The sequence below is a fragment of the Furipterus horrens genome, unplaced genomic scaffold (genome assembly GCF_987537825.1).
Source record: "Furipterus horrens unplaced genomic scaffold, mFurHor1.1.pri manual_scaffold_9, whole genome shotgun sequence".
Lineage (NCBI taxonomy): Eukaryota > Metazoa > Chordata > Mammalia > Chiroptera > Furipteridae > Furipterus > Furipterus horrens.
The window spans coordinates 33,540,089-33,563,464 of record NW_028327179.1 but is presented as its reverse complement, the minus strand read 5'-3'; the positions used below and the strand labels follow the sequence as shown (position 1 = coordinate 33,563,464).

General features: G+C 33.9%; 1 protein-coding gene and 1 pseudogene across 5 annotated transcripts in view; one reads left to right on the top strand and one right to left on the bottom strand.

Annotated features, from left to right (window-relative positions):
- The window catches only part of AKAP9 (A-kinase anchoring protein 9), a 165,338-nt gene that overhangs the window by 103,896 nt on the left and 38,066 nt on the right, over window positions 1-23,376 (top strand). For 3 of the 5 annotated variants that reach the window (XM_090287252.1, XM_090287253.1, XM_090287250.1), the window contains 6 exons: window positions 1,033-1,265; window positions 16,673-16,835; window positions 17,631-17,843; window positions 18,825-18,863; window positions 20,304-20,536; window positions 21,446-21,565. In XM_090287252.1, coding sequence (XP_090143378.1) covers window positions 1,033-1,265; window positions 16,673-16,835; window positions 17,631-17,843; window positions 18,825-18,863; window positions 20,304-20,536; window positions 21,446-21,565 — 1,001 coding nt within the window. Of the gene's footprint in view, window positions 1-1,032; window positions 1,266-13,478; window positions 13,740-16,672; window positions 16,836-17,630; window positions 17,844-18,824; window positions 18,864-20,303; window positions 20,537-21,445; window positions 21,566-23,376 lie in introns of those variants that run through there. The other 2 variants (XM_090287251.1, XM_090287254.1) reach the window with 2 other exon arrangements.
- On the bottom strand, window positions 4,277-4,772 carry LOC150001572 (U6 snRNA-associated Sm-like protein LSm3 pseudogene; annotated as a pseudogene).

Below are 23,376 nucleotides of genomic sequence, written 5' to 3'. Positions count from 1 at the left end.
TTAATTGTGCTGAATTCAGATCTTATATCTGAAACTGCATCTGATATTGTTAGTATATGAAACTAAGATAACTCAGTGTGGTACAAGCAATTTAGCAAGACATTTTAATAAATAGTTCTTATTCTTTTGGCTGACTTAGTCAAAGTGTTTATTTCACATACTTTGAAAATTAAAGTTTCCCATTATTTTAATATGTTAACTTTGTACAGTTACTGATAAGAAATACCTACTATGTGTAATAGAAGAATAGATAATTCCTCTTCAGGAAATTTCATTGTTGGGTTGTAGCATGTTGCTATGGATGAGCATTGTACTCCATGAACTCTATGGTTTAAACACTTCCAAAGCTTATCTTCTCAATTTTCTTTACATAAAAAATAAGAATAGTGTATATAAATAAGTCCATAATTAAATTAGAACTGCTCATTAGTCTGATTTCTTCCTGAATACCTCTTATAAAAGTAGCAAGCCTCAAAATGATCTTAGTCCCCTTTACTGCCCAGCCGGAATAGGTGATGCCGCCAGTGTGCTGCTCAGAAATCGAAGGGTCTGTTCCAGACAAAATCAAGCACTCCTATCGTTCATATTTCTGGAACATCCCATTGCACAGTGTTTTCCTTTTCATGTGGGTGTTTCTGTGTTTATTTTCTTATTATACTGTATGTAAACTGCATGAGGATGGGATCCAGCTCTTGTCACTTATCTGTCTCCATTACTTAGTAAACCCTGCATAGTAGGCACTTAGTAAGTATCTGTTGAAGGTTGTTTTAAAGGTTTTCTCAAAGAAAAAAGCGATAACCCAAATACCAATTTCTGCAATAGCATAGCATTTATCCTTCTCATTTTTCCCTTTTGGTTGTCAAGTAATACTGTATTTTGTATTTGTGTATTTTATTTATGTTGTTGCATTGCTGTTGTTAGAAGACCTTTGTAGCTTTATTGATTTCAAGTGTTAATTTGATTTTATTTTGTAACCTTTTTTTACTGCAATTATTATAATTGATTTATGCCATTACAATATCATTATTCTAGTTACAGATGAATCTATACCATCTTATTCTGGAAGTGATATGCCAAGAAATGACGGTAACATGTGGTCAGAAGTAACTGAGGAAGGAACAGAGTTGTCACAACAGCTCATGAGGAGTGGTTTTGCTGGACCCGAAATAGATCCTGAAAATGAAGAATTTATGCTGAATATTAGCTCTCGACTACAAGCCGCAGTTGAAAAACTCCTAGAAGCCATAAGTGAAACTAGTAGTCAGGTAACCTCCTTATATTGCTAATATGTACTGAATTTGAAGTAGGTTTTCTTTCAAGCCAGCAAACAACTAAGTATTTTCTCTCTCCAGGTTCCAAAGAAATTTAGTTAGGTCCCCCACCTCCCTTAAAAATTAGTTGTCTCTGTGACACCCAACACTAGAATCGGTAGTCTTCTTTTCAGGTGGTATAGGTTAACGCGCTGATAGATTCTTCTGGTTCTAAAACTGAATGTTGTTTTAATTTTCAGATTTTCTAGACTCTTACATGCTACTTTTTTGTGATACCAAAAGAGATTTTTAACTTCACCATTATATGAAATATTTCATTATAATATGTATAATTTGTCTGAAGAAATAGTGTAAGTTAATCCTAAAACTATATGCTCAAGTATCTTGTAAAATTACTCTTTCTTTACATGATTTTTACATCCTTTTCACAAATATGAATAGATCAGTTTACAGACTCTCTCGTGTTAGGAAATTAGAGTGTGGGACAGTTTTTATATTAAAGGACTATATAGAAAAATTTTAAACCATTGTATTTATAACTTAAATTGCAGTGTTCTCTGTCTATAAAATTTTGTGTGAAATTAGTATGATAATTGTCTCAAGTTACTTTATGTAGAATTTTAAAAATTACTTGCTATTTTAAAATGAAGAAAATTCACTTATTTTAAATATGTTGACTGAAATTTAGAAATTTATAAACTGTAGAACCATAGTTGTCATATTAATCAAATGATTCAGGTACAGGGCTAGTATTAATTAACATTTCATTGATATCCTTATTCAGATATCTTAGATTCAAGTGTATTTTAAACAAGTTGAGAAGTTTAAAGAGTGTCTTTGATTTTGTTATTTCTGATATGTGGCTTTCATCTATGCTGCCTTTTTTCTGTATGATATTAATCTGTTTGTTTTTTGCAACAACAATAACTGAGTGTAGCAGATCTGACAGTGATACATATTTTGTGTTTCAATGCCAGATTCATTTACTTTTAGGTTAAGTTAGTGAATATAGGCAATTCTTGACTCACCTCATGGTTAGTGGCACTCGAAATAATTTATTAATTACCTGTTTCATTATCAATTTATTACTGTTCTTTTCTCTCTGTTGGTAACTTGCTATTAGCATTTAATGAAGAAGGCATTATCAAAACAACATATATTTCCAATGAAATATTTGTCTTCTAAGTAGTAGTCAGATATGACACTCAACCAGAGTTTTCCCCAGGTTTATTCTTTGATGGAAGATAGTCTATATTTCCTTCTTTGAAAGAGAATGGACTGCATATTTAAAAGCAAAAGAATCCTCCCTGACTAGTGTGGCTCAGTTGGGCATCATCCTGCAAACACAAATGGAGAGGTTGCCAGTTTCTTTCCAGGTCAGGGCACATTGCCTTGGTTGTGGGTTTGATTCCCCAGTTGGGTGTTTGCAGGAGAAAAACCAATGCGTATTTCTTGCATTAATGTTTCTCGCATTGATGTTTCTCTCCTTCTCTTTCCCCCTCCCTTCCCATCTTTCTAAAAATAAGTAAATAAAATCTTAGAAGTAAATTTAAAATAGAATAAATTAAATTAATAAATAAAATAATCCTGAAGTTATCACACATTGGGATGAGAATTCCAGGGGAATATATCATAATACGTCTGCTGTTAAACTTCTGGATTGCATCTTGATTGATTGGCCAAACTAAGGTACTCATATAAGTAGGTCTCAAAATGTTTTCATAGATAAATTCTTAAGATGTAATATGATATGTAGTTAAATATATATCATATTATAATATATTACATATAAATATATAGTTAAAAAATAACAGAATAAATTGCTATCTTTGGGCAATTGTTTCTCTGAAGCTTTCTTTCACCACAGGTGAAAGAAGCTTTTGCTTCAGTAACTCAGAAATTTCCTTGAGCATCCAAAGAACTAAAGAAGTGTGCTATTTCTGAAAACTCAAATCTTTGTGTATTTGCAAATATACAATAGAAAGAGTGGCTGTTTACACAAACAATAATAGTGGTCCCATCTTTTGCTAGAACGACAATGATTTTAGTTTTCATTGTCAACATCCTAAGTACTAGTAAGGAAATGGCATCGATAAAACAAGCTTCATTTGTGTTATTAATTTAACAAGGCATTAAATTATACTCTTAGATCAAAGAATTTTATCTATTTATTTATTTTTAATCCTCACCTAAGGATATGTTTTTTATTGATTTTTAGAGAGAGAGTAAGGTGGGGGAGAGAGAAACATCAGTCAGTTGCCTCCCAAACATGCCCCAACTGGGAATCAAACCTGCAACCTTTTGGTATAGGAGACAACACTCCAATCAACTTAGTCACCTGGCCAGGGCTTAGATCAGAGAATTTTAATCTTCACTATAATTTTTTTTCAGCTTTGGCTTCAAGAGACTTTACTTAAGTTCAAACATTGAAATTATGAATACTGTGTACCTTCTGTAGCTACTCTAAAAAAGTACATATTTTGTACTAAGATTTACTGCTTTCAAAAGTCTTTACTTTTCTAATTAACATAGGCCACAGATTGGCTTTCTTTTAAGATGCTTGTGCATAAGCCACTTTAACAGTCTGATACTCTAGTAAATCATTGAAGCCAGTGCAGGCATTTTCCGTTCTTGCTTTTCAACACCTTGAAAGTTTGAATGCATGTACATCTTAGTTCCCTTTTTTATTTCACGAGTTGTATAGTATAAATAATTCTCTACTGAGTTTCTACATAATTCTGCTTTTGGGGGGCTTATTTCTGTCATATCAGTATTTAATTTTTTGATTTATACTTTCATACCATGAAAACAACTGTTCATGCTTTTCCTTTTTTGGCCACTGTTAAATACTTTTTTTCTTTTTTAAAGCATCGAATTTAATTTAAATTGTAAAAAAATCAGAAATTGTCTGAAAAAGAATCAATGGAGCAAATAACTCCTAAAAAAAAAAAAAAAAAAAAAAGGAGGGCTGCAGTGATTACATTTATTGGAAAGGTTAGAGAGGGAAAAAAAATGTCATTGAGCTTAAGAATTTGTGAGTTACATGCAAATAAACTCATTTCAGGAGTGGAAGAATCCTTCGCCATTTCTCAATACCAAAATCTACACAGGTTTCTCTTTTGAATATCTTCTACATTTAAAGATGCCATCACACAAAGTCTCCTAATTCCCATATAGGATAAATTCTTTGTTTCAGCCAACTCTCAATGGAGGAGCAACTAGCACAACACCATCTCCCCGGACAAAGAGCATTGGAATATTCCGTTTTGTTGATTTATATATCTCTTCATATGTTTCTTCATCAGTTTCTATAGTAGTCACAGTTTCTTCCACATCTCCTAATATCATATTTAAATGCTGATCATAAGCATGTAATCTACCTCAAAGCTCTCTGTCATTTCTCATTTTCACATAAATTCGCTCCTCCAAGCTGAGCCTGATAAGATCCAGGGGTTCTTCTACGGTGTTGGTAGTTTGTTGCTGGTCCACGTCGTCCGCCATGTTTCTGTTAAATACCTTTGACCTGGATCTTGAGCACTATGAATACTGTTGCTACTACTTGATATCATTATAAATTATGGGCAGTGTCATTAATGCAGTATATTTGTCTTTTGGCAAGCATCGTGGAGAGCAGTAAATAAATCAGAAGTGATCAGTGGTTGCAGTGTTCCCACAGGCTCCTCTTCCCCCATGCTCCACGAACACTGCCAATAGACAGGTGTATCAAGTCCACCTGAAGCACTCAGTGTCCTAGGCCATGGTTACAGCTCATCATACTGGTTGAATAACCAGGTAGTGTGAGGTACAGTAGAATCAAGATTATTCTCAATTTGTTAAATAGTAAAGCAGCAATATGTTATCTGATGTTTACTATACTGACAGATCACAAAAACTGCCTAGAGAATAGCAGTTCTGGGAAGTGTAGTCTCTAAGCCAGCAATTTCAGCATCACTGGGGACTTCTGTCAATATAAATTCTCAGCCCCTACCCCAGCAAGACCTACTGAATGATGGAACTCAGCAACCTGTGCTTTAACAAGCCCTTTAGGTAATTTTTATACATACAGAAGTTTGAGAACTACTGATCTAGAGATTATTAGTATAATGTGCATATTATTCTAGTAGAATTTTGAAGTGTTCTGTTAATATCTGTCTACAAAAGGTTAAAGTAGTTCTTGACATTTAGTATAAAATTGAGATATTTCTTGGGTGAATTATATTTTTAAGGCAGTGATAATAGAAGCTTTCTAAAACTTTTAAATTAAATTTAGTTCACTTACCACTCTTCCATGAATAGATATTTATAACCATTGACTTCTTTAGAATAGTCTCATTAAAAACTGAACTTATTTTGAACCTGATAAATATTTTTAAGTTAGAAAATACATAACAATATGTAATCATCTTTGTGAAATAACTGGTATTCCATTTTCCTTTAAATGTGTCATTATTTGGTTCTTCTTCATAATGGAATATTTCCCTTTTACCTTGATTTATTTTAACTTATTAAAAAATCTAAAACAGCCCTGGCTGGTGTGGCACAGTGGATTGAGCACCAGCCTGTGAACTGAAGGGTCACTAGTTCGATTCTCAGTCAGCGCACATGCCTGGGTTGTAGGCTAGGTACCCAGTTGGGGGTATGCAAGAGGCAACTGATCAATGTTTCTCTCACACATTGATGTTTCTCTTCCTCTATTTCTCCTTTCCTTCCCCTCTAAAAAATAAATAAAATCTTTTTAAAAAATATATAAAACAACTTAGAGAAAGTATTATAATTATGCTTGCAGTGAAAGAGAAATTCATGTAAATAGCTCTCTACAGGACCCTGAGACTAGAAAAAAGAGCAACATCTGACAGTTTAGGGTAAGATGGGACCAAGTAAATCTTATTAGAGGGTTTTGTGCTCATTCATGTATAAAATTCATTGAATACCTACTGTGTAACAATTGTTATTCTGTATACTGAAAGTACAGAAATGAACAAAATGGACAAAATTCTGTGTGTGTTTGTGTGTGTGTGTGTTATTATTCATAGTTTTGATCTTCTTTTTCTTAAATAAGTTCCTTTAACATTTATGTAATAATGGTTTGGTGATGATGAACTCCTTCAGTTTTTTTCTTGTCTGGGAAGCACTTCATCTGCCCCTTGATTCTAAATGATAGCTTTGCTGGGTAGAGCAGTCTTGGCTGTAGGGGCCTGCTTTTCATGACTTTGACTTTTTCTTGCCTATCCCTTCTAGCCTGCAAAGTTTCTCTTGAGAAATTGGTTGATAGCCTTGTGGGAACTCCTTTGTAGGTAACTCTCTTCTTTTATCTTGCTGCTTTCATATTCTCCCTTTATCCTTAACCTTTGGCATTTTAATCATGATGTGTCTTTCTGTGGACCTGTTTACATCCATCTTGTTTGGGACTCTGTGCTTCCTAGACTTGTATGTCTGTTTCCTTCACCTAAACAGGGAAGTGTACTTTCATTTTTACTTCAAATAGATTTCCGTTTTCTTGCTTTTTCTCTTCTTCTTCTGGCATCCCTATGATACAGATGTTGGACTTCCTGAAGTTATCCCAGAGGCTTCTTACACTATCCTCTTTTTTTAAAATTCTTTATTCTTCTTGTTCTTATTGGTTGTTTTTGTTTCCTTGTGTTCCATATCATTGATTTGACTCTTGGCCTCATCCACTCTACTGTTGATTCCCTATAAATTTTTCATTTCCATTAGTATATCGTTTATTTCTGCCTGGCTCTTCTTTATGCTGTTGAAGTACTCACTGAGTTTCTTGAACATTCTTATAACCAGTGTTTTGAACTCTGCATCTGATAGATTGCTTATTTCTATTTTGTTTAGTTCTTTTTCTGGAGTTTTGATCTGTTCTTTCATTTGGGCCACATTTTTTTGTTTCCTTATTTTGACAGCCTCCTTGTGTTTGTTTCTGTGTATTAGCTAGAGCCACTACAATTTCCTGTCTTGGTAGTGTGGCCTGTAAGCTCCAATGGCACAGCCTCCCCTGTCACCCAGACTGGGTACTCAAGGTGTGCCCTCCATGTGTGCTGAGTGTACCCTTCTCTTGTAGTTGAGCCTTGTTTGCTGTTGGCAGGTCTGTGGCAGAGATTTACCCAGGCAGTCAGCTGCAAGGACTGGCTGTGACCACTAACCACCAATCTCCACCCTCTGTGGAGGACCAGCTGTTTGGGGGCAGGGTGGTGGTTCTCTGATGTGGTCTGTAGCTGTCCCTGGGTGTGTAGGCTCTGGGCTTTCCTGGGTGGTGCATGTCAGGGTCAGCCGCCACCTGTGTTCCACCCAGGACAAGCCAGCCTGAGCTATAAAGCCATCTGAGATGGCTGCTACTTGTGCTGGGCTAGGAGATTCCTAGGCAAAGCCAAACTGTGACCCAAAGCTGGCTGCTGTTAATGATGGGTCTGGGGCCTCTTAGCCAGAGGTACAGGTCTGAAGGTAGGCCTGTTGGGTGGGGCAGAGCCTCAGGTAAACACCAGGGTGAGGCAAACAGTGTAAGCCAGGTAATGGAGTCTGAAATATGGCTCCCGCCTGCCAGTTCTGTGGCTAGGAGAGGGAGGGCTCAGAAAAGGCACAATGGCCTCTCCCCACCTTTCCATGTGGGAGATAGTTGACCCCCACACTTGCCCTGTTCCCAGGCACATAAGTTCCTTCCCAGATGCCACTGGTGTCTTTCAAGCTGCTACCCCAGTGGTGTTGGAGCTCAGAGGAAGTGCATCTGAATAAGTTCAGTAGGGGTCTTTTAAGAGGAGCTGCCAGGGAGTCCAGTAGTTTTTGTTTTTTTTTTTCACCCACTTCAATCCCACTGGTTTTTACAACCAGAAGTTATGAGGGCTTCTTTTTCTGCCACTGGTATCCTGGGCTGGGGGGCCTAGTGTGGGGCTGGGACTGCTCACCCCTGAGATATTCCTGATTTTTATCCACCTCATGTGGGCGGGGGGCCCAACCATTTCATGTCTTCACTTCTCCTATCCTTCTAGATTGATGTGCTTTCTTTAGTTCTGTAGTTGTCAGATTAACATTTAGCTGGATTTCTGACAGATCTGAGTGATCTTTGGTCATACTTCAGTTGTAATTTTGATACGGTTGTGGGAGGAGATGAGCTATGTTTACCTATGTCTCCAACTTGACTGGAACTCTATCTAAAATTCTTGCTTTTATAGAGCTTAAAATTTAATGGTGAAGACCAACAATAAATAAATATATAGTATATCAGATAATATCTACTGTAAAGAAAAATAAAATAGGGGGAGATAAAGCATGATGAGGGAAGGGGACAATATATAGGAAAATTAAGGAAACTGTTTCTGGTAAGAAATATGCATGAATATCACTTTAAGGATGTACAGGCATGTAGGTAAGTAAGGGAAGAATGTTTCAGGTAAAGAAATAGCAAATACAAAGGTCCTGAAGTGGGCATATGCTTACTTTTTTTGTTGCTTTTTGTGGCTGACAGAGGCCAGTGCAACTGGAACAGGGAGAGAGGAAAGTGTGGGAGATGAGGTTAGAGTAATATCCAGGAACCAGATCACATGAAGCTTGGGTTTAATTCTTAATGAGATGTAGAATCATTAGGTATCATATTTTAACTATTTTGAAATAACTTTAGACTTAGAGAAAAGTTGCAAAAATAGTACAGTGAGTCCCCATGTACCTTTCACCCAAATCCTCCTAATATTAACATCTTGCATACGATACTATAATTATCAAAACTAAGAAATTAAAACTGGTAAAATACCCTTAACTACAAACCATCTGGATTTTACCAGTTTTCCCACTAATGTCTTTTTTTGTTCTAGTATCTGTTCCAGGATTCCACATTGCATTTCACTGTCATGGCTTCTTTTTCTCCTTCAGTCTCCTGACAGTTCCTGAGTCTGTCTTTGTTTTCATGACCTTGACACTTTTAAGCACTGGCCAGTTATTTTGTAGAATGTCCCCCAATTTAGATTTTTCTGATATTTTCTTGTGATCACATGAAGCTTATGCATTTCCGACAGGAATACTACAGAAGTGATGTGCCCTCTCAGTGTGAGTTATCAGTACACATCACTTCAGTGTCTTATTACTGGTGATGTTAATCTGGTCTTTCTTTTGCTTTTGTTTGGAGAAGCAGATTAGAAGGTACTGCTTTTGACATTACTGAAAATACATATGTACAAAAATATATCTGTCATGCGTGGACCAATGATAAGATAGTACCATGAACTAGGGAGTGTAATTTATCCAAATCTGAGCAATGGGGATCCATGTACCTGTGTGTGCATGTGTACACAAGAGTTTCCAAGTCTTCCCTTATGAATCTCTAAAGTGTTCTAGTACACACTATTTCACACACATACATACAATTATGTGTCATTTTTAGATAAACTCTTTTTTTTAATCCTCACCTAAGGATATGTTCATTGATCTTAGAGAAGAAGGAGAAGAGAGAGAGAAATATTAATGTGAGATAAAAATATCAATTGGTTGCCTCCCATACGCTCCTGACCAGAGAGCCAACACACAACATTGGTATGTGCCCTGACCAGGAATCGAAGCCAAATCCTTTTGGTGTAGATGCTCCAACCAACTGAGCCACCTGACCAACTTTTGAAAACATCCATTACAATAGCATCCAAAAACAAGTACTGCAAAAGGTGTATAAGAACTCTAGTGAAAACTATAAAACATTGCTGACCAAAATAAAAGAAAACCTTAAAAAATGGAATATACACAGTGTCTATGGATTGGGAAATGATTCTGTTAAGATGTCAGTGTTTTCTACATTAACCCATAGATGCAGTGTAACCCCAATCTAAGTCCCAGCAGGTTTTTACAAATAGAAATTCACTGGCTGATTCTAAAGTTTGTATGAAAATTCAAAGGAGCTAGAATAGGCAGCTCTCATGACTTTATTAATTATCATTTTTTAGAGTAATGGTTCCTGAGCTATATTTTTCTGTGTTTTCTCAAAAAAGAGACCTCTCCTCAAGATGAAACAGTAGTATAAGTTAGGATTTTGTTTTGTCATTTTTGTATTTTAAAGATAACTGTGAAGTGTTGAAACACACTTTCCATGAGCTATTGCCCATAGTGTGCCTTTTATAAGCATTGGTTGTGGGTTTGTATCCAGGATTCACTCTTGTTAGAGAAATAAGTGAATCAAAATGCAGAAGAACAGCAGAAGTGGTTTACAATTTGAGGGAAATATTTATGGATAAAAGCTTAAGTACTTGGACATTGTACAAATAAAGCTGTTTAGTTTGGAAAACATAACTCTATACCACAAATTAAGCCTTCAAATACAGTATTCCCTCACTTATCACGGGTATTACGTTCTAGACCCCCTGCAAAAGGTGAAAATCTGCGAAGTAGATACCTTACATTTATTTTAGTATTTATATGTATTTTAAGGCATTATAAACCCTTCCCACACACTTATAAACCATTCCCAGTCCCTTATTAACCTTTCCCACTCCCTTATTAACCTTTTCCACACTTTTATAAACACTATGTTCTTAAACATATTCTACACTCTTAAACATACATAACTTTAACAACATACGTATACAGCACCGCAAAAATCCCGCGATATAGCAAAATATCCGTGATAATTAAATATAATATTTTTTAAAATCCTGCGATACAGGGAGGCCGTGATAAGTGAACCGCAATATAGAGAGGAACTACTGTATACATTAAAATCTTGATTTATTTGAAACCTGGGAATAATGACCTAATCTAGCTAATTGAAAGTGTGTCCTAAATATTGAAGTCATTTTATTTTAACATTTTTATTGCAAAAAGTTTTATGTGCTTTCTAAAATTAAATATATATATCTTATTCTAATTCAGAGTAATCTGTCTAAACATTAATATAATATACTGTCAGTTAATATACATACTGTTGTTAGGAAAGCTCTTTGCCGCTGTCCTAAATCATCATAAATGCTGTTTGAGACTTTTCCACTGTAATTTTACTGTATTTGTGTGTGTGGTTATTTTCTTAACCTTGACCTATATTCTTAGTTATAAAGGGATGTCACTTAAACACATGAATGGAAACAAGTTTTACATGCTTTCAAAATGGAGGGAGCAAACTATCATTTAAATTATTTTAATTCAGGATTACCTTTTTGAACATGAATTAATATAATATGCCGTCAGTTAAGGTACTGTTGTTAGGAGTGCTGTTTGCCCCATTGTAAACCATCTTACTCTACTGCTTTCTTCAGTCTTTTTTCCTCTCCTCTAGTGTTTTCTCTTTTTTCTTTGTAGTTGGTTGTTACCTTGACCCAAATGTTTCTATTTATAAAGGGATACTTCTTACTTTCAGGGTTTTGTTTTTGATTCAAATAAAAGAAATTAGATACCAGATTATACAAATAAACTGTTATCTGCAAAGGGAGCCAAGAGAGGGTATTTTGAGAGGTATTGGACATGCTAAGCATGGTCCTGCCCGTTCATAAAGCTGGGCCGCTAGAATGCTGATGATTTTGTATCTGCTGAAGCCCTAGTAATGTAAATGCAGCTGCATCAGGGGTAGGATTAGGCCTCCATCTTCACAGACTAATTAACTGGAGGGCTCACATAAGAAGCCATAATAATAAACAAAAATTTGTCATTGCCTAATCCAGAATTGCAAGAGACAACTGCCCCTTCTTCACCAGAAACCATCTCCCTGTAGATTCTGGACTTTCTATCAAAAATCTCATTTCCTCTGTGCTAATTATTATTGGCCTTGAGTATTGGCTTCTTGAACAATTTTGTGTAGTCGAAGTGGCTCTAAAAGGGAGTTTTGTTAGTGAAACCTACTCGCTTTAATGTGGGTTTTTCCATTATAGATCAAGGTTTTGTGGGTTTAGGATATTTAGTTACTAGCTAGAGAAAAGGCACCACAATAAAAGCTTTTTCATTCATTTAAAACAACTTGTACTTTTGAGGCTCTCTTAATATTAAAAAGTTCGTCTTTTAAATTTTTGAGTGGCTGGTTTATTGACTATTGCCCAAGTTTCTGGAGCTACAAGAAGGCTATTATACACAACTTGCGCTTTTAAGTTTTAGAGTTCATAGTGTACCTTAAATGATGTAACTACCACCTGTTATATACAATGCAGCTTTTCAGAAGAGGTGTTTTTTTTTTTTTTTTCCTTTACCATTCACTCCATAAACAATTCATTGTGGAAATAGGTTATAACATACAATTCTTTGTATGTAAAATAATACAATTAATAAATAGTAATACAAGCATAAACTCTGTTTCTTGTACTCACAACTGTAAACCTACTTTTGCCCCACTCTGTATTCTAGTAACTAAAAGAATGAGGATAATTTCTAATGAAACACCAAAAAGAAGTACTTAGTTTTTAAAAAATAATTATGATTATTTCATATAGTTGAAGAACTAATTGGTAACATGGACTCAAAACTACAATACTTGATTTCACGTTCTTAAATTAAAATTTTTAATGGGATGGAAAAACACTAGCTTATCTTAGAAGCATTATAAACTTGTCTAAATACCCTTTTCAAAGCTCTGATGTGAAGCTTGAATCCTGTTAGGCAGGCTTCTTTGTGGGCGTATTAATTCACATTCCACCTGTCAGGGTACCTATAGGTAAAAACATTAAACCACACCCTCTGTTCTGACCTTTTCCTCAGGGAACACTGACTAGAATCCTTTGGCTCAGTGTGAGAGGCTATTTGAATAGCTCAGTTCAGAAGAAGTTTTTACTTTTGAATTGAGTGAAGCTGCAAGAACAAGGGAAATAATATTGCAACTACCTTTTCAAGACTGCTACTATGGAGATTTAAAACTTGACCTTCCCTGCCAGGTTCAGCTTGGAAGGATTTCTTACTTCGACAGAGATATTTGATACTGAAAGCAGTTTTATTGCTCAGCCAACTAGATATTTATATTTTTTAATTCTTCCATTCTTCAAGGATTTAGTTAATTATCCTAGTTAAGAAGGTGTTTGCTTGCTTTCACTTTTGTTTGCTGTTGTTTTTTGATGAAGACTGAAAGAGCTAGATTCTTATTTTTAGTTTGTTTTTTAGATTTTTCTTTTGTTGTTCAGTTTTTTACAAATTAGCTTTACAGTGTTTATTGGATAGTGCTAAAAAGAAATTTTCATACTGCCATGGTATATCTTAATGAACTTAAAAATGATTTTTAATATAATGGAAAACTGATAAAGTAAATGAGGAAAATTGGCAATTGCATCTCTTAGAATGGATTCCTACAGGACCTATTTGGCAGCTGTCAAACTCAGTGGCTCCTGGTTGGAAGAACAGGATGAAGACATTTATGAGGTTGAATCTCGTGTGCCTTTACCACATCCATTTCCTCTATGTGAACATTTGGATGAAAGTAACTCAGTAATTATTAATACTTCTATTTTTCATTTTATTCATAAAAGAAATGGACACATATTAAAGCTCATTTCTAAAATTTCACTGCCTAGCCCTCCTTATTCAGTAAGTATAAACATTTTTTGGTTTTTATACTTTTAGTTTATACTTTGTTCTAATACATTTCTTTCTTTTTCCTGAACACTGTGTAATGAGAAATGAAGTTTAAATGTCTTTAGTAGGGGTAAATGGAATAAAATCTTGTTTTCTTGATTGGTGTGTTACTACTGCTCATTCATTCTGGATGTATTGAAGGGCTAAATTTGGTCTCAGGGCCCCAACTTGACTACATTTTTAAATCCAGAAAGCAGAGTGAGATAACATTACAGTTCTTCCATGCCAGGCAAGCTGTTTAAAAAAATACTACTTGTCCTGAAGAATCTTGCTTTTATATGTTTATGATGTCTATCCTGAGTAAAAATGGAGTGATTATATTTGAGGAAATGGACATTGTGAGACCTCTAATAGCTGAGTGAATTGTCATTGAGCCAATTAGGAAACGCTTACAATCATATGGCATATTGGCTGTAGTTCCAGACAAGTAAAAAAGAGACCTGGATTCTCATTTTAATTTTCTGGCTAATTCTTTAAAGAACTTATTTCCAGTGTTTTTAATATGTCTACTAATCCTGTGAGGAAATACCATTTTTTGCTTTTTATGTAAAATGTATTTTGGTAAACATTGTACAGGATACAGGTATTTAACACAGGTTGGTATTTCAGGTTCATATGACTTAAACATGTTGTGAATGATTTACTTCAAGTTATTCAGTATAACTACAAGTTACTCAGCACTTTTTATGACTTTAATGGCTTTAACTATAATATACTAGCTAATATTTAACAAGCCAGATGGTTTTCAGAACAGTTTTGTTACTGCCTCTGAAACTTTTATATTAAAGTGACAGAATATTTCCTGATGTTTCATACATACTTTTAGTGTAATGATAGGTTTCTTAAATTATTTGTAAATATTGAATATGAAATTTTTATTTATTTCATACTTAGTAAATATTAGGTATTTTATACGTACTTGAAATAATTCATACTTCAGCTGGATAGAAGGGTTTTTTTTTTTTTTTTTTTAGTATAAAGTATTTAGATGAACACTGGAAAGGAATCTCTTATTCCAATAAAGTGCAGGTGCCGTCTGCTATGATAAGAAGTTTGTTGGCTAAATTTACTGTATTTGATTCTTCCAACTTTTTGTTTTTGTTTTTGTTTTCGGGTTTTTTTGTAAACTGAAGTTATTTCTTGTGGTTTTATGACAAACATTTAAATGCACTTTAAGGCTTACTTAGATCCTGTCAAGAAGTAGAATATAGAAGCAAAGACTTAATTTTCTTATTTAAAGGTACTTATTTTATTGTAAGTGCTCTGTTGTATTTGTACAGTAAATTTGAAAAAGGAAAGAGAGTCATATCCTTTTCATTTAGAGCTTTGAACTCTTAGTGATTTCATGTATTTACCAGGCAGTTTATAATGTTCAGGAATAAGTTACATATGTATATATAGAAACAATTGATATATTTTTAAAATATAGGCTGTGGCTGTAAATTGAGGAGCATAATTATATAAAAACTAGTTCATACTTTATGATCATGTTTCTTTATAATAAAAATTAATGTATATTATTTATCCACATTTAAAGGAAAATGCTCTGTTACCAGTCTAAACTAAAATATATATATATATTATCTTTGTTGCAGTAACATATATTTTAGAAAATATTTTGATTTAAAATTATGCATACTTTTTCATTATGAGTCTTAAATAGAATAATTGCATAGTAGATATTTTAGAAATTGATTTAGAGTGACCATAAAAAGCTTTATTTAGTAACTGTCAAATCTGTTTGCTGTGGTAAATACCACTCAGATGTGAAAAGCTGATGTCTTTAAAAATATAATATTCTTAAATATTATAATTTTATAATACATTATTGACATATAAATGAGGAACTGCTATATTTGATTCATATTTTAAGCTTAAAGCATAATATTTTTAATACACATTACTTTATATATAAATATACAAATTCTTATGACATTGTTGTAAGCCTATTATTAATGTATATGGTCATGGCTATAAAAGTTTTAATAGTGTTAATCATCTAGGACTAAGTACTCACTTAGAGCTCAGTTTTTTTCCCATGGAGTTGTTTCAATAAAAATAGATAAGCAATCAGCGGCCCAGAAAACTAAGCCAGAGACAGTGCTTTTCTGTAATTTCATGCAGCTTGTAACAATGATCACTGTTTCTTGAGAGCTTTGGCCTTGAGTCTGTACAATACTTGAGTATCATATTGTCATCTTAAAAACTGTTCTTGGATGTAATCAGTATATGCCAGTGACAGCATTTTATGGAGGCTGTGTTTATGGGTAATGTCTCTGTGTTCTAAGGCTTTGAAAATAAGTTGAATATTCATATAGAGGCTTGTAGATATTTCACAGATTAATAGAAGCAAACTTTTATCTAAAGCATGGGTAATAAACACAATCTCATTTTGTTTAACCACTATGATTTTGTTCATTGATGCCATTGTGTTAATCATATATTATGAAGTTCCTCAAAGTATGCAGCAGGAGTCACAATTAATAAATAAATTAAATATAAAAGAAATAGCTTATCATAGAGCACATAGTTAAATAAAATTCTTTAGCAGGTACAAAAAGTACCTATGTCTTACTAACTTTTTATATCCCTTTGTACAATAAAAAATAGATCTTGTGATGTAAAGTGGTTTATTTCCAAAAGAAGCAGTTTGTTTGTTTACTAAAGCTAGAATACATCTTTTTTTGAAAGTTGTACACAACTAATCTACTTATCTACTGACTTACCCCCCTACTAATGTTAGCATGTACTAGAAATATTGAATGACTACAGTTCAACTTATGCCTTTATTTTTATGTTTAAAATTTTTTGAAAGCTTTAATGGGGAATGACACTGGTATTCCCAACACTGTTTTCCTTCATGTATACTTTCCCTCTTTGTTTAGCTCGAACATGCAAAGGTCACACAGACAGAGTTGATGCGTGAGTCATTTAGACAGAAGCAAGAAGCAACTGAGTCCCTTAAGTGCCAAGAGGAACTGCGAGAGCGCCTTCTTGAGGAGTCCAGGGCCAGAGAGCAGCTAGCTGTGGAGCTCAGTAAGGCTGAGGGTGAGCGACTTACCATTGGGAACTGAGGGTGGGGAAATTTCAAATCTAAATACAGAGATTTTGATGCAAGCCAGGTTTGGAAACCACTCATCTACTCTCAGTGAAGAGTGACCACTGAAAAGAAGTTGTAATGTGTCTTCAGATTACTCCATATATATGTATGTATGTATGTAAATAAAGCTACTTAATAGAATTACAGAAAGTATAAAAAATTTTAGAAATGGATGGTGGTGGGTTGTTACCATGATTCGACCATCCTAAGACAACTCTTGCAATTTAAAGATGAGGAAACTGAAGCTAAAAGATGTTAATTTTTCAGGGTACCCATCATTAAATGATGATGCCAGTCTTTAAGCCTGTAAAGCCCATGCTGTTTATATTGTAGAGCGCTGTTGTGGTTGTTGTCCTTTCAGAATCACTTAAAATATCAACTTTCTCTGGTATATTTAAAATGTGATTCAGTTCACAAGCATCTGATTTATATTAAGCTTCCCAGGAACCTATCTATTTATATCTTTAATAAAGTGAGTTAATCCCACATGATGTGATACATTAGCATAGCAAAGTAATAGAAAGTTCAGAGGAATTTCATATTTAGGCATAATGGTTAACAAGAAAAAAGCTTCACTGAATATACTATAGTTGCTACAGTAGCAGCAAATTCATGCAAGACTTTTTAACAGCTTGGAGGATTTAAAGTTTCACTTGCAAAACCCCTTTTATTGTTAATATAAAAACTAATGGTACAATTCAAAATAAGTAATAATCCCAGTTCCTGTTAATTTTATTTTACAGGTGTCATTGATGGCTATGCAGATGAAAAAACGTTTTTTGAAAGACAAATTCAGGAAAAAGCTGATATGATAGATCGGCTTGAGCAGGAATTGTTATGTGCAAGTAATAGATTACAAGAATTGGAAGCAGAGCAGCAGCAGATCCAAGAAGAAAGAGAATTACTGTCCAGGCAGAAGGAGGCTATGAAAGCAGAGGCAGGCCCAGTTGAACAGCGTATGTATTTTTAGACTTTGTATGAAACAGTCCTTAAAAGTTCAAGGTGGCTTTTTTCCACTTTCAGTGCTGTTATTTATGTACTTTATATAGGGATTAAAAAATTATAAGAAAATCTACCTGATTGTTAAAAGTCTTCTTATTAGCCAACTATGTAGAATCAGGACTTTTTTTTCTTTTCCTTTGGCAAATTTTAACAGGAAAAGTAATTATTTTTTTTAAACCTCTGTCTCAAGAGAAAATGGCACATAATGCGGCAGGATACTTTTTAAATTGTGTAAGATTTAGTTATTTTAATAGCAGAAAGGCAGCAAATATGTATGCTTAGATTAAATAACTAAGACGCTGATCTGGCACTAGTAGTGAGCAGGTGGGGACTGGATTTTGGCCTGCAGGAGAAGAGCTTGTTGCAAAGGTCAGGGGCTGTTCAAAGCAGACTGACATCTAGTTTGATCTAAGTAGGAGTTCAAAGAGTATATGAATTTACCAGTAACCTTTCATCTTTTCTTCAGTGAGATACTATGTAACATGTTGAAGTAAAGAGTGTTTAAAACATACATGTCAGTTTTTGTAGTAATGAAACTAAATCTTATTTTCATATCCTCTCACTTTTATATTTTGTATAGTGTTAGAATTGTAATTTTACTATTTGAATTTTATCAGTTTAGAAATACAACATACATTTTTGTAATATATGTAATTTGTTTCCGGTTGTTCAAATTTGTTCAATGGAGGTTTGGAGTTGGATTTTTTTTTTTTTTTTTTTGAGTTGGAATTTTTAATGTGGAAAGTATATGGGTCACACATGTAAAATATTCAAGAAGCACTGGTTCATCTCAAAATGTTACAATGATATTCAGTAGTTTCCATTTTTACTTGTAATTCTTTTGTGTGCGTATATTTACCTATTTTAGAAAATAGAGGACATGTAAATTATATTTTTGTTGTGTATGTTTTTGTTTTTTTTTTCTATTCTTATAGGACTAGTAGATGCTGCAGTCGATGCAGCACCTGGATCAGGTGTGTTCATACAATTGCATGGCCAATCTTTGGGTGGTAAACTTACAACTCCAAAAATTGGGTGACCCTTGGACTTTCATCCAACTAGCATATCTCTAATTTTGCTGTTGTGTTTTATACTAATTTTTCTCTTTAACAAAACCTTTTCTTACAATGAAGATACATATTTATATTTGAAATTAACACCTGAGATTTGTTGTGGGCATCATCTTATTATATCTTTCTCAGGGCTTAATATAATTTGATTTGTTTTGTATAAAATATTGGTTTATTAAACATTTTTTCTTTAAGTATATTAAAATCACAGCCTATAACTTTTCAAAATGCTATTTCTAAATCAGGAAATATATAAGATGATGGTATCAACAGAATCAGTGAAATTTCATAAAGACACTTTCTAGTTGATTTACTTTTATATTAACATCTAAATCAGTATGGTTTTAAAAAGGAAAGCTATTTCCTAGATTCCTAGTCCTGAGTACAGTGTTGGCAGACCCGTTAGTATAAAGACTCTAGGGTTCTGTTTCTTCCATTTTCTGTATTAGAGGATTGTTTTACTTTGAAGAGACTCATGAATTCTGTGTTTTCATCTATATGGGTCTATACTTTATTATTGTATGATTAATAATAATAATAGCTAACAGTTATATAATGTTTACCATACACAAGGCACTATTCTTTACATATATTAACTCATTTGATCCCACAGTAACTCTTAGAGATCAGTAGTATTACTATTTCTAGTTTACATATAAAGAAAACAAAGCCCTTCATGTTAAGTGTCAAATAGGAGATAAGTGGCAGAGCTAGGATTTGAACCCACAGTCTCTGCTCTTAAGCACTTCACCACACTGCCTTTCCTGCTTGTTGGTTTTCCCTTGATATATATACATGTGAGTGTGCAAGACTAACTCAGGAATATGGATCTAATAAGGAATAAGACTAACAGGAAATTCTGATTGCAGTTGTACATCTTTTTCTGTAATTTTTACTTGCCTTGGTTAAAGATTTGCTACAGTACTTGATCTTCTTGTGTATTTGTATGCATATAAAAGTGACTTTATGAATTTAGAATGAATTGTTTTTAACTGAGGTGAGTTATTTCTATGCTTGAATTTAATTAGACTTTGTTCTTTTCCTCATAGTAAAAATAGATTGTTTGGGGGCAGGTGGCAGTCATCTGCTGTGCTGTTTTCACAAAAATGCCATTTTCGGTGACAGGACATACTTTTTTGTTGTTGTTCATTCTGTATAATTTTATTGTCTACTTGCTTACTAATATAGGAATGTTATTTTGATATCTTCATAAGAGTATTTCTACATGTGTTTGAAATAAAAAGGACCTTTATGTCATGAAGGTAAAATTTAAACATAGTTATAGGTGATTTCACTATCATAATGTCACGGTAATTTGACAGTGTATTTTTGCATTTCGTACAGAATTGCTACAGGAGACAGAAAAATTAATGAAGGAAAAACTAGAAGTACAGTGTCAAGCTGAAAAAGTGTGTGATGATCTTCAAAAACAAGTGAAAGCTCTAGAAATAGATGTTGAGGAACAAGTCAGTAGGTTTATAGAGCTGGAACAAGAAAAAAATGCTGAGCTAATGGATTTAAGACAGCAAAACCAAGCACTGGAAAAGCAGTTAGAAAAAATGAGAAAATTTTTAGATGTAAGTATTCTCAACTTAAATGTTGATTTTTCTCAGTGGAATGTTATCTGCTGGAATGTTATGAGTTTTATATTATGAAGAGACTCATGAATTCTATATTTTCATCTGTATGTGTCTTTACTAATTAATTGAAATGTACCGTTCCAGTGAAAAAATTATAACGATTGTTAGAATCAGCAGTCAGAATTAAAAGCAGTATAGGCAGATTATAAAGAAGCCCTACCAGTTAGCCTTTCCAAACTCATAGTTAAGAGCTTGTATTAGTATTTTCTTTAACTAGTAGCCAAAGCAGGTGAGGCTCTTAAGAGCTAATTGGCCGCCACTATTTCACCCACAAAAGATAGATATACAGGTAACAGTGTTTCTGTTTCCAAGAGACTGGAACAGTTGTCATGGTGTCATTACTCTCTTCCAAAAAAAAAAGTCACATCTCTAATTTCACATGAATTTTCTTCTTTGAGGTTTCATTTAAGCCTGAAATTCTCTTAACAAATCAGGGAATCAGATCCTTACACATTATATAATTTTAGGTGTAAAACCTAAATTAGGATGAAAGAAATTGATTTACTGAACAATTTCTTCCATTTGTTTTGTTTAATAACTAAATTAACAATGGAATTCCTCCTTTGTTCCAAAAAAGTAAATTCATTTTAAGGAGGATTTAACATTACTCGAATAAAAAGAAATGTGCTTCAAATAATATTTAAATGCTTATATTTTTGTTCAAGAGCCCACGTAGGCTACGTACCTCACAAAAAATGTTATCTTTTTAAACCTTTTGGTTTGGGGTATTCTGTGGTCATCTGTTGTTTGTCTTCAAACAAAACTACCTGTCACTGAAGGGATATAAGGGAAATAATATCTTCAATAAATACTATTTCTTCAGTTACTATTATTCTTAAATTTCAGGAGCAAGCCATTGACAGAGAGCATGAGAGAGATGTATTCCAACAAGAAATACAGAAACTAGAACAGCAACTTAAGGTTGTACCTCGATTCCAGCCTATCAACGAACATCAAACAAGAGAGGTAAGAACTTTACTGATACTGTCTACCTTACAGTAATTTACATATTGTCTGAAAGATAAGATGCATATGGTGAAAAACTTGAATTCTTTCTAGTGTATAAAAATCTTCAAAATCAGAAAATATTACTTCCATGTGGGAAGGTTTTTAGAACTCTAAAAACTGTTTGTATTGACATTTGGGATTATTTCTGTTTACATTTATCTTCTAGTATTGCCCAATTAAACAAACTTCCCTACTCATTTCCCCATTCCTCATGCCCAATAAAACTGATAAAAAGAGTCATCTATATTCATTCACTCCTTACTTCCCCATCTCCCATTCTCTTCTCAATCCACTCCCATGAAGTTTCTAAGCCCTCTGTCTCCACGGCATTTCTTACCCTCTACTTTGCTGGAACTGTTCTGTGAAAGTTACCAACAGCCTATGGCTCTGTTCAGTAATCATTTCTCTGTCTTTATTCTACAAGATCTTTCAGAGGCATTCATTACAGCCTTCTTCCCGAAACACTTCCTTCTCTTGGCTTCTTTGACACACCTACTTGTTTCTCTAGTCTTTGTTTTTGACCCAAAATAAATGGTAGAGTACCCCAAGTCTTAGTGTAGGGCCCCCTTTTCTTCCCTACTTATATTTTCTTCTCAGGCACTTACATATAATAAATGACCACATTTGCATCTCCAGCCCTGGCATCTTGGTTGAGCCCCAGACTTGAATATTCAGCTGCTCACTTTACATCTGCACTTAGGTGTCTTAAAATTAATATGTTCAGAAGACAGTTCTTGACACCTGGATAGCCCCCACCGAGAAAGATAAGAATAAAGCATGTTTCTTCATTTCATTCAACTTCATACCAACTCCACCTTCTTCATTGCTAAGACCTAGAACTCATTCTTGATGCCGCTCTTTTTCTCAGCCCTTGCTTCTAATCTATTGGTGAGTCAGGTTTCACTACATTTTCCTATTCTCTTCACTTTCATTCATCTCCCTAAATCCTAGCTGTGTCATTTCTGGCTTAGATGATTTTGGTAGCCTCCTTACTACTCTCTCTTGCTTCTGTTGTTTCACCCTCACTATACATTTTCTCCTCATAAAAACATAGCTGAAACTCCATATTTACCAAATGAATGCTCCATGAATGAGGGAAGATTCATTGTATAAATTGCTAAAATGGCTTATCATGGTTATAAAGAGATTGTATTTGGGATTAGACCATCCCAGTTGGAATCATGGCTCTTCCCTTCTCTAGGTGTGTAACAATGGCTAAAGTCACTTTCTGCAACTTACTTACTTATTTCTAAAATATAGATTGTAATAGAGCCTGTCTCATAGAAGTATTGACCTGGTACATAATGAACACTTAAATTTAACTATTATTTCTGAAAATAATTTTTATTTTTAAAGAAATTTATAGTATATAATTTCTATGCAGTTTACTGGATTTTATTTCTCTTAAAAGCATTCCAAAGAAGTATAAAATGACTATAAACTAATTAAGTAAAATGTTATCTGTATTTCCATTAAATAAAAGTAATCCGGTATAAAACAGCCTTATCTACTGGAACAGTGGAAAAGTTTTCAGCCTCCACAGAGTTCGTAGTCATTCGCCTCATTTCTAACAAACATATTTTCAGCTTTTGAAAAATATTTCTGTTTGTTAAAAATCAAAATGATATTTAAACTCTAAAATTTGCCAACATTTCTATTATTTGCTTTCTTATATTTAAGAGGAGACCTGCTTCATTTATGAAACTTCAACAAACAAGCAAGGATATATGCATATATTTGATTTTCTATAGGAACATTGTGATCCATTG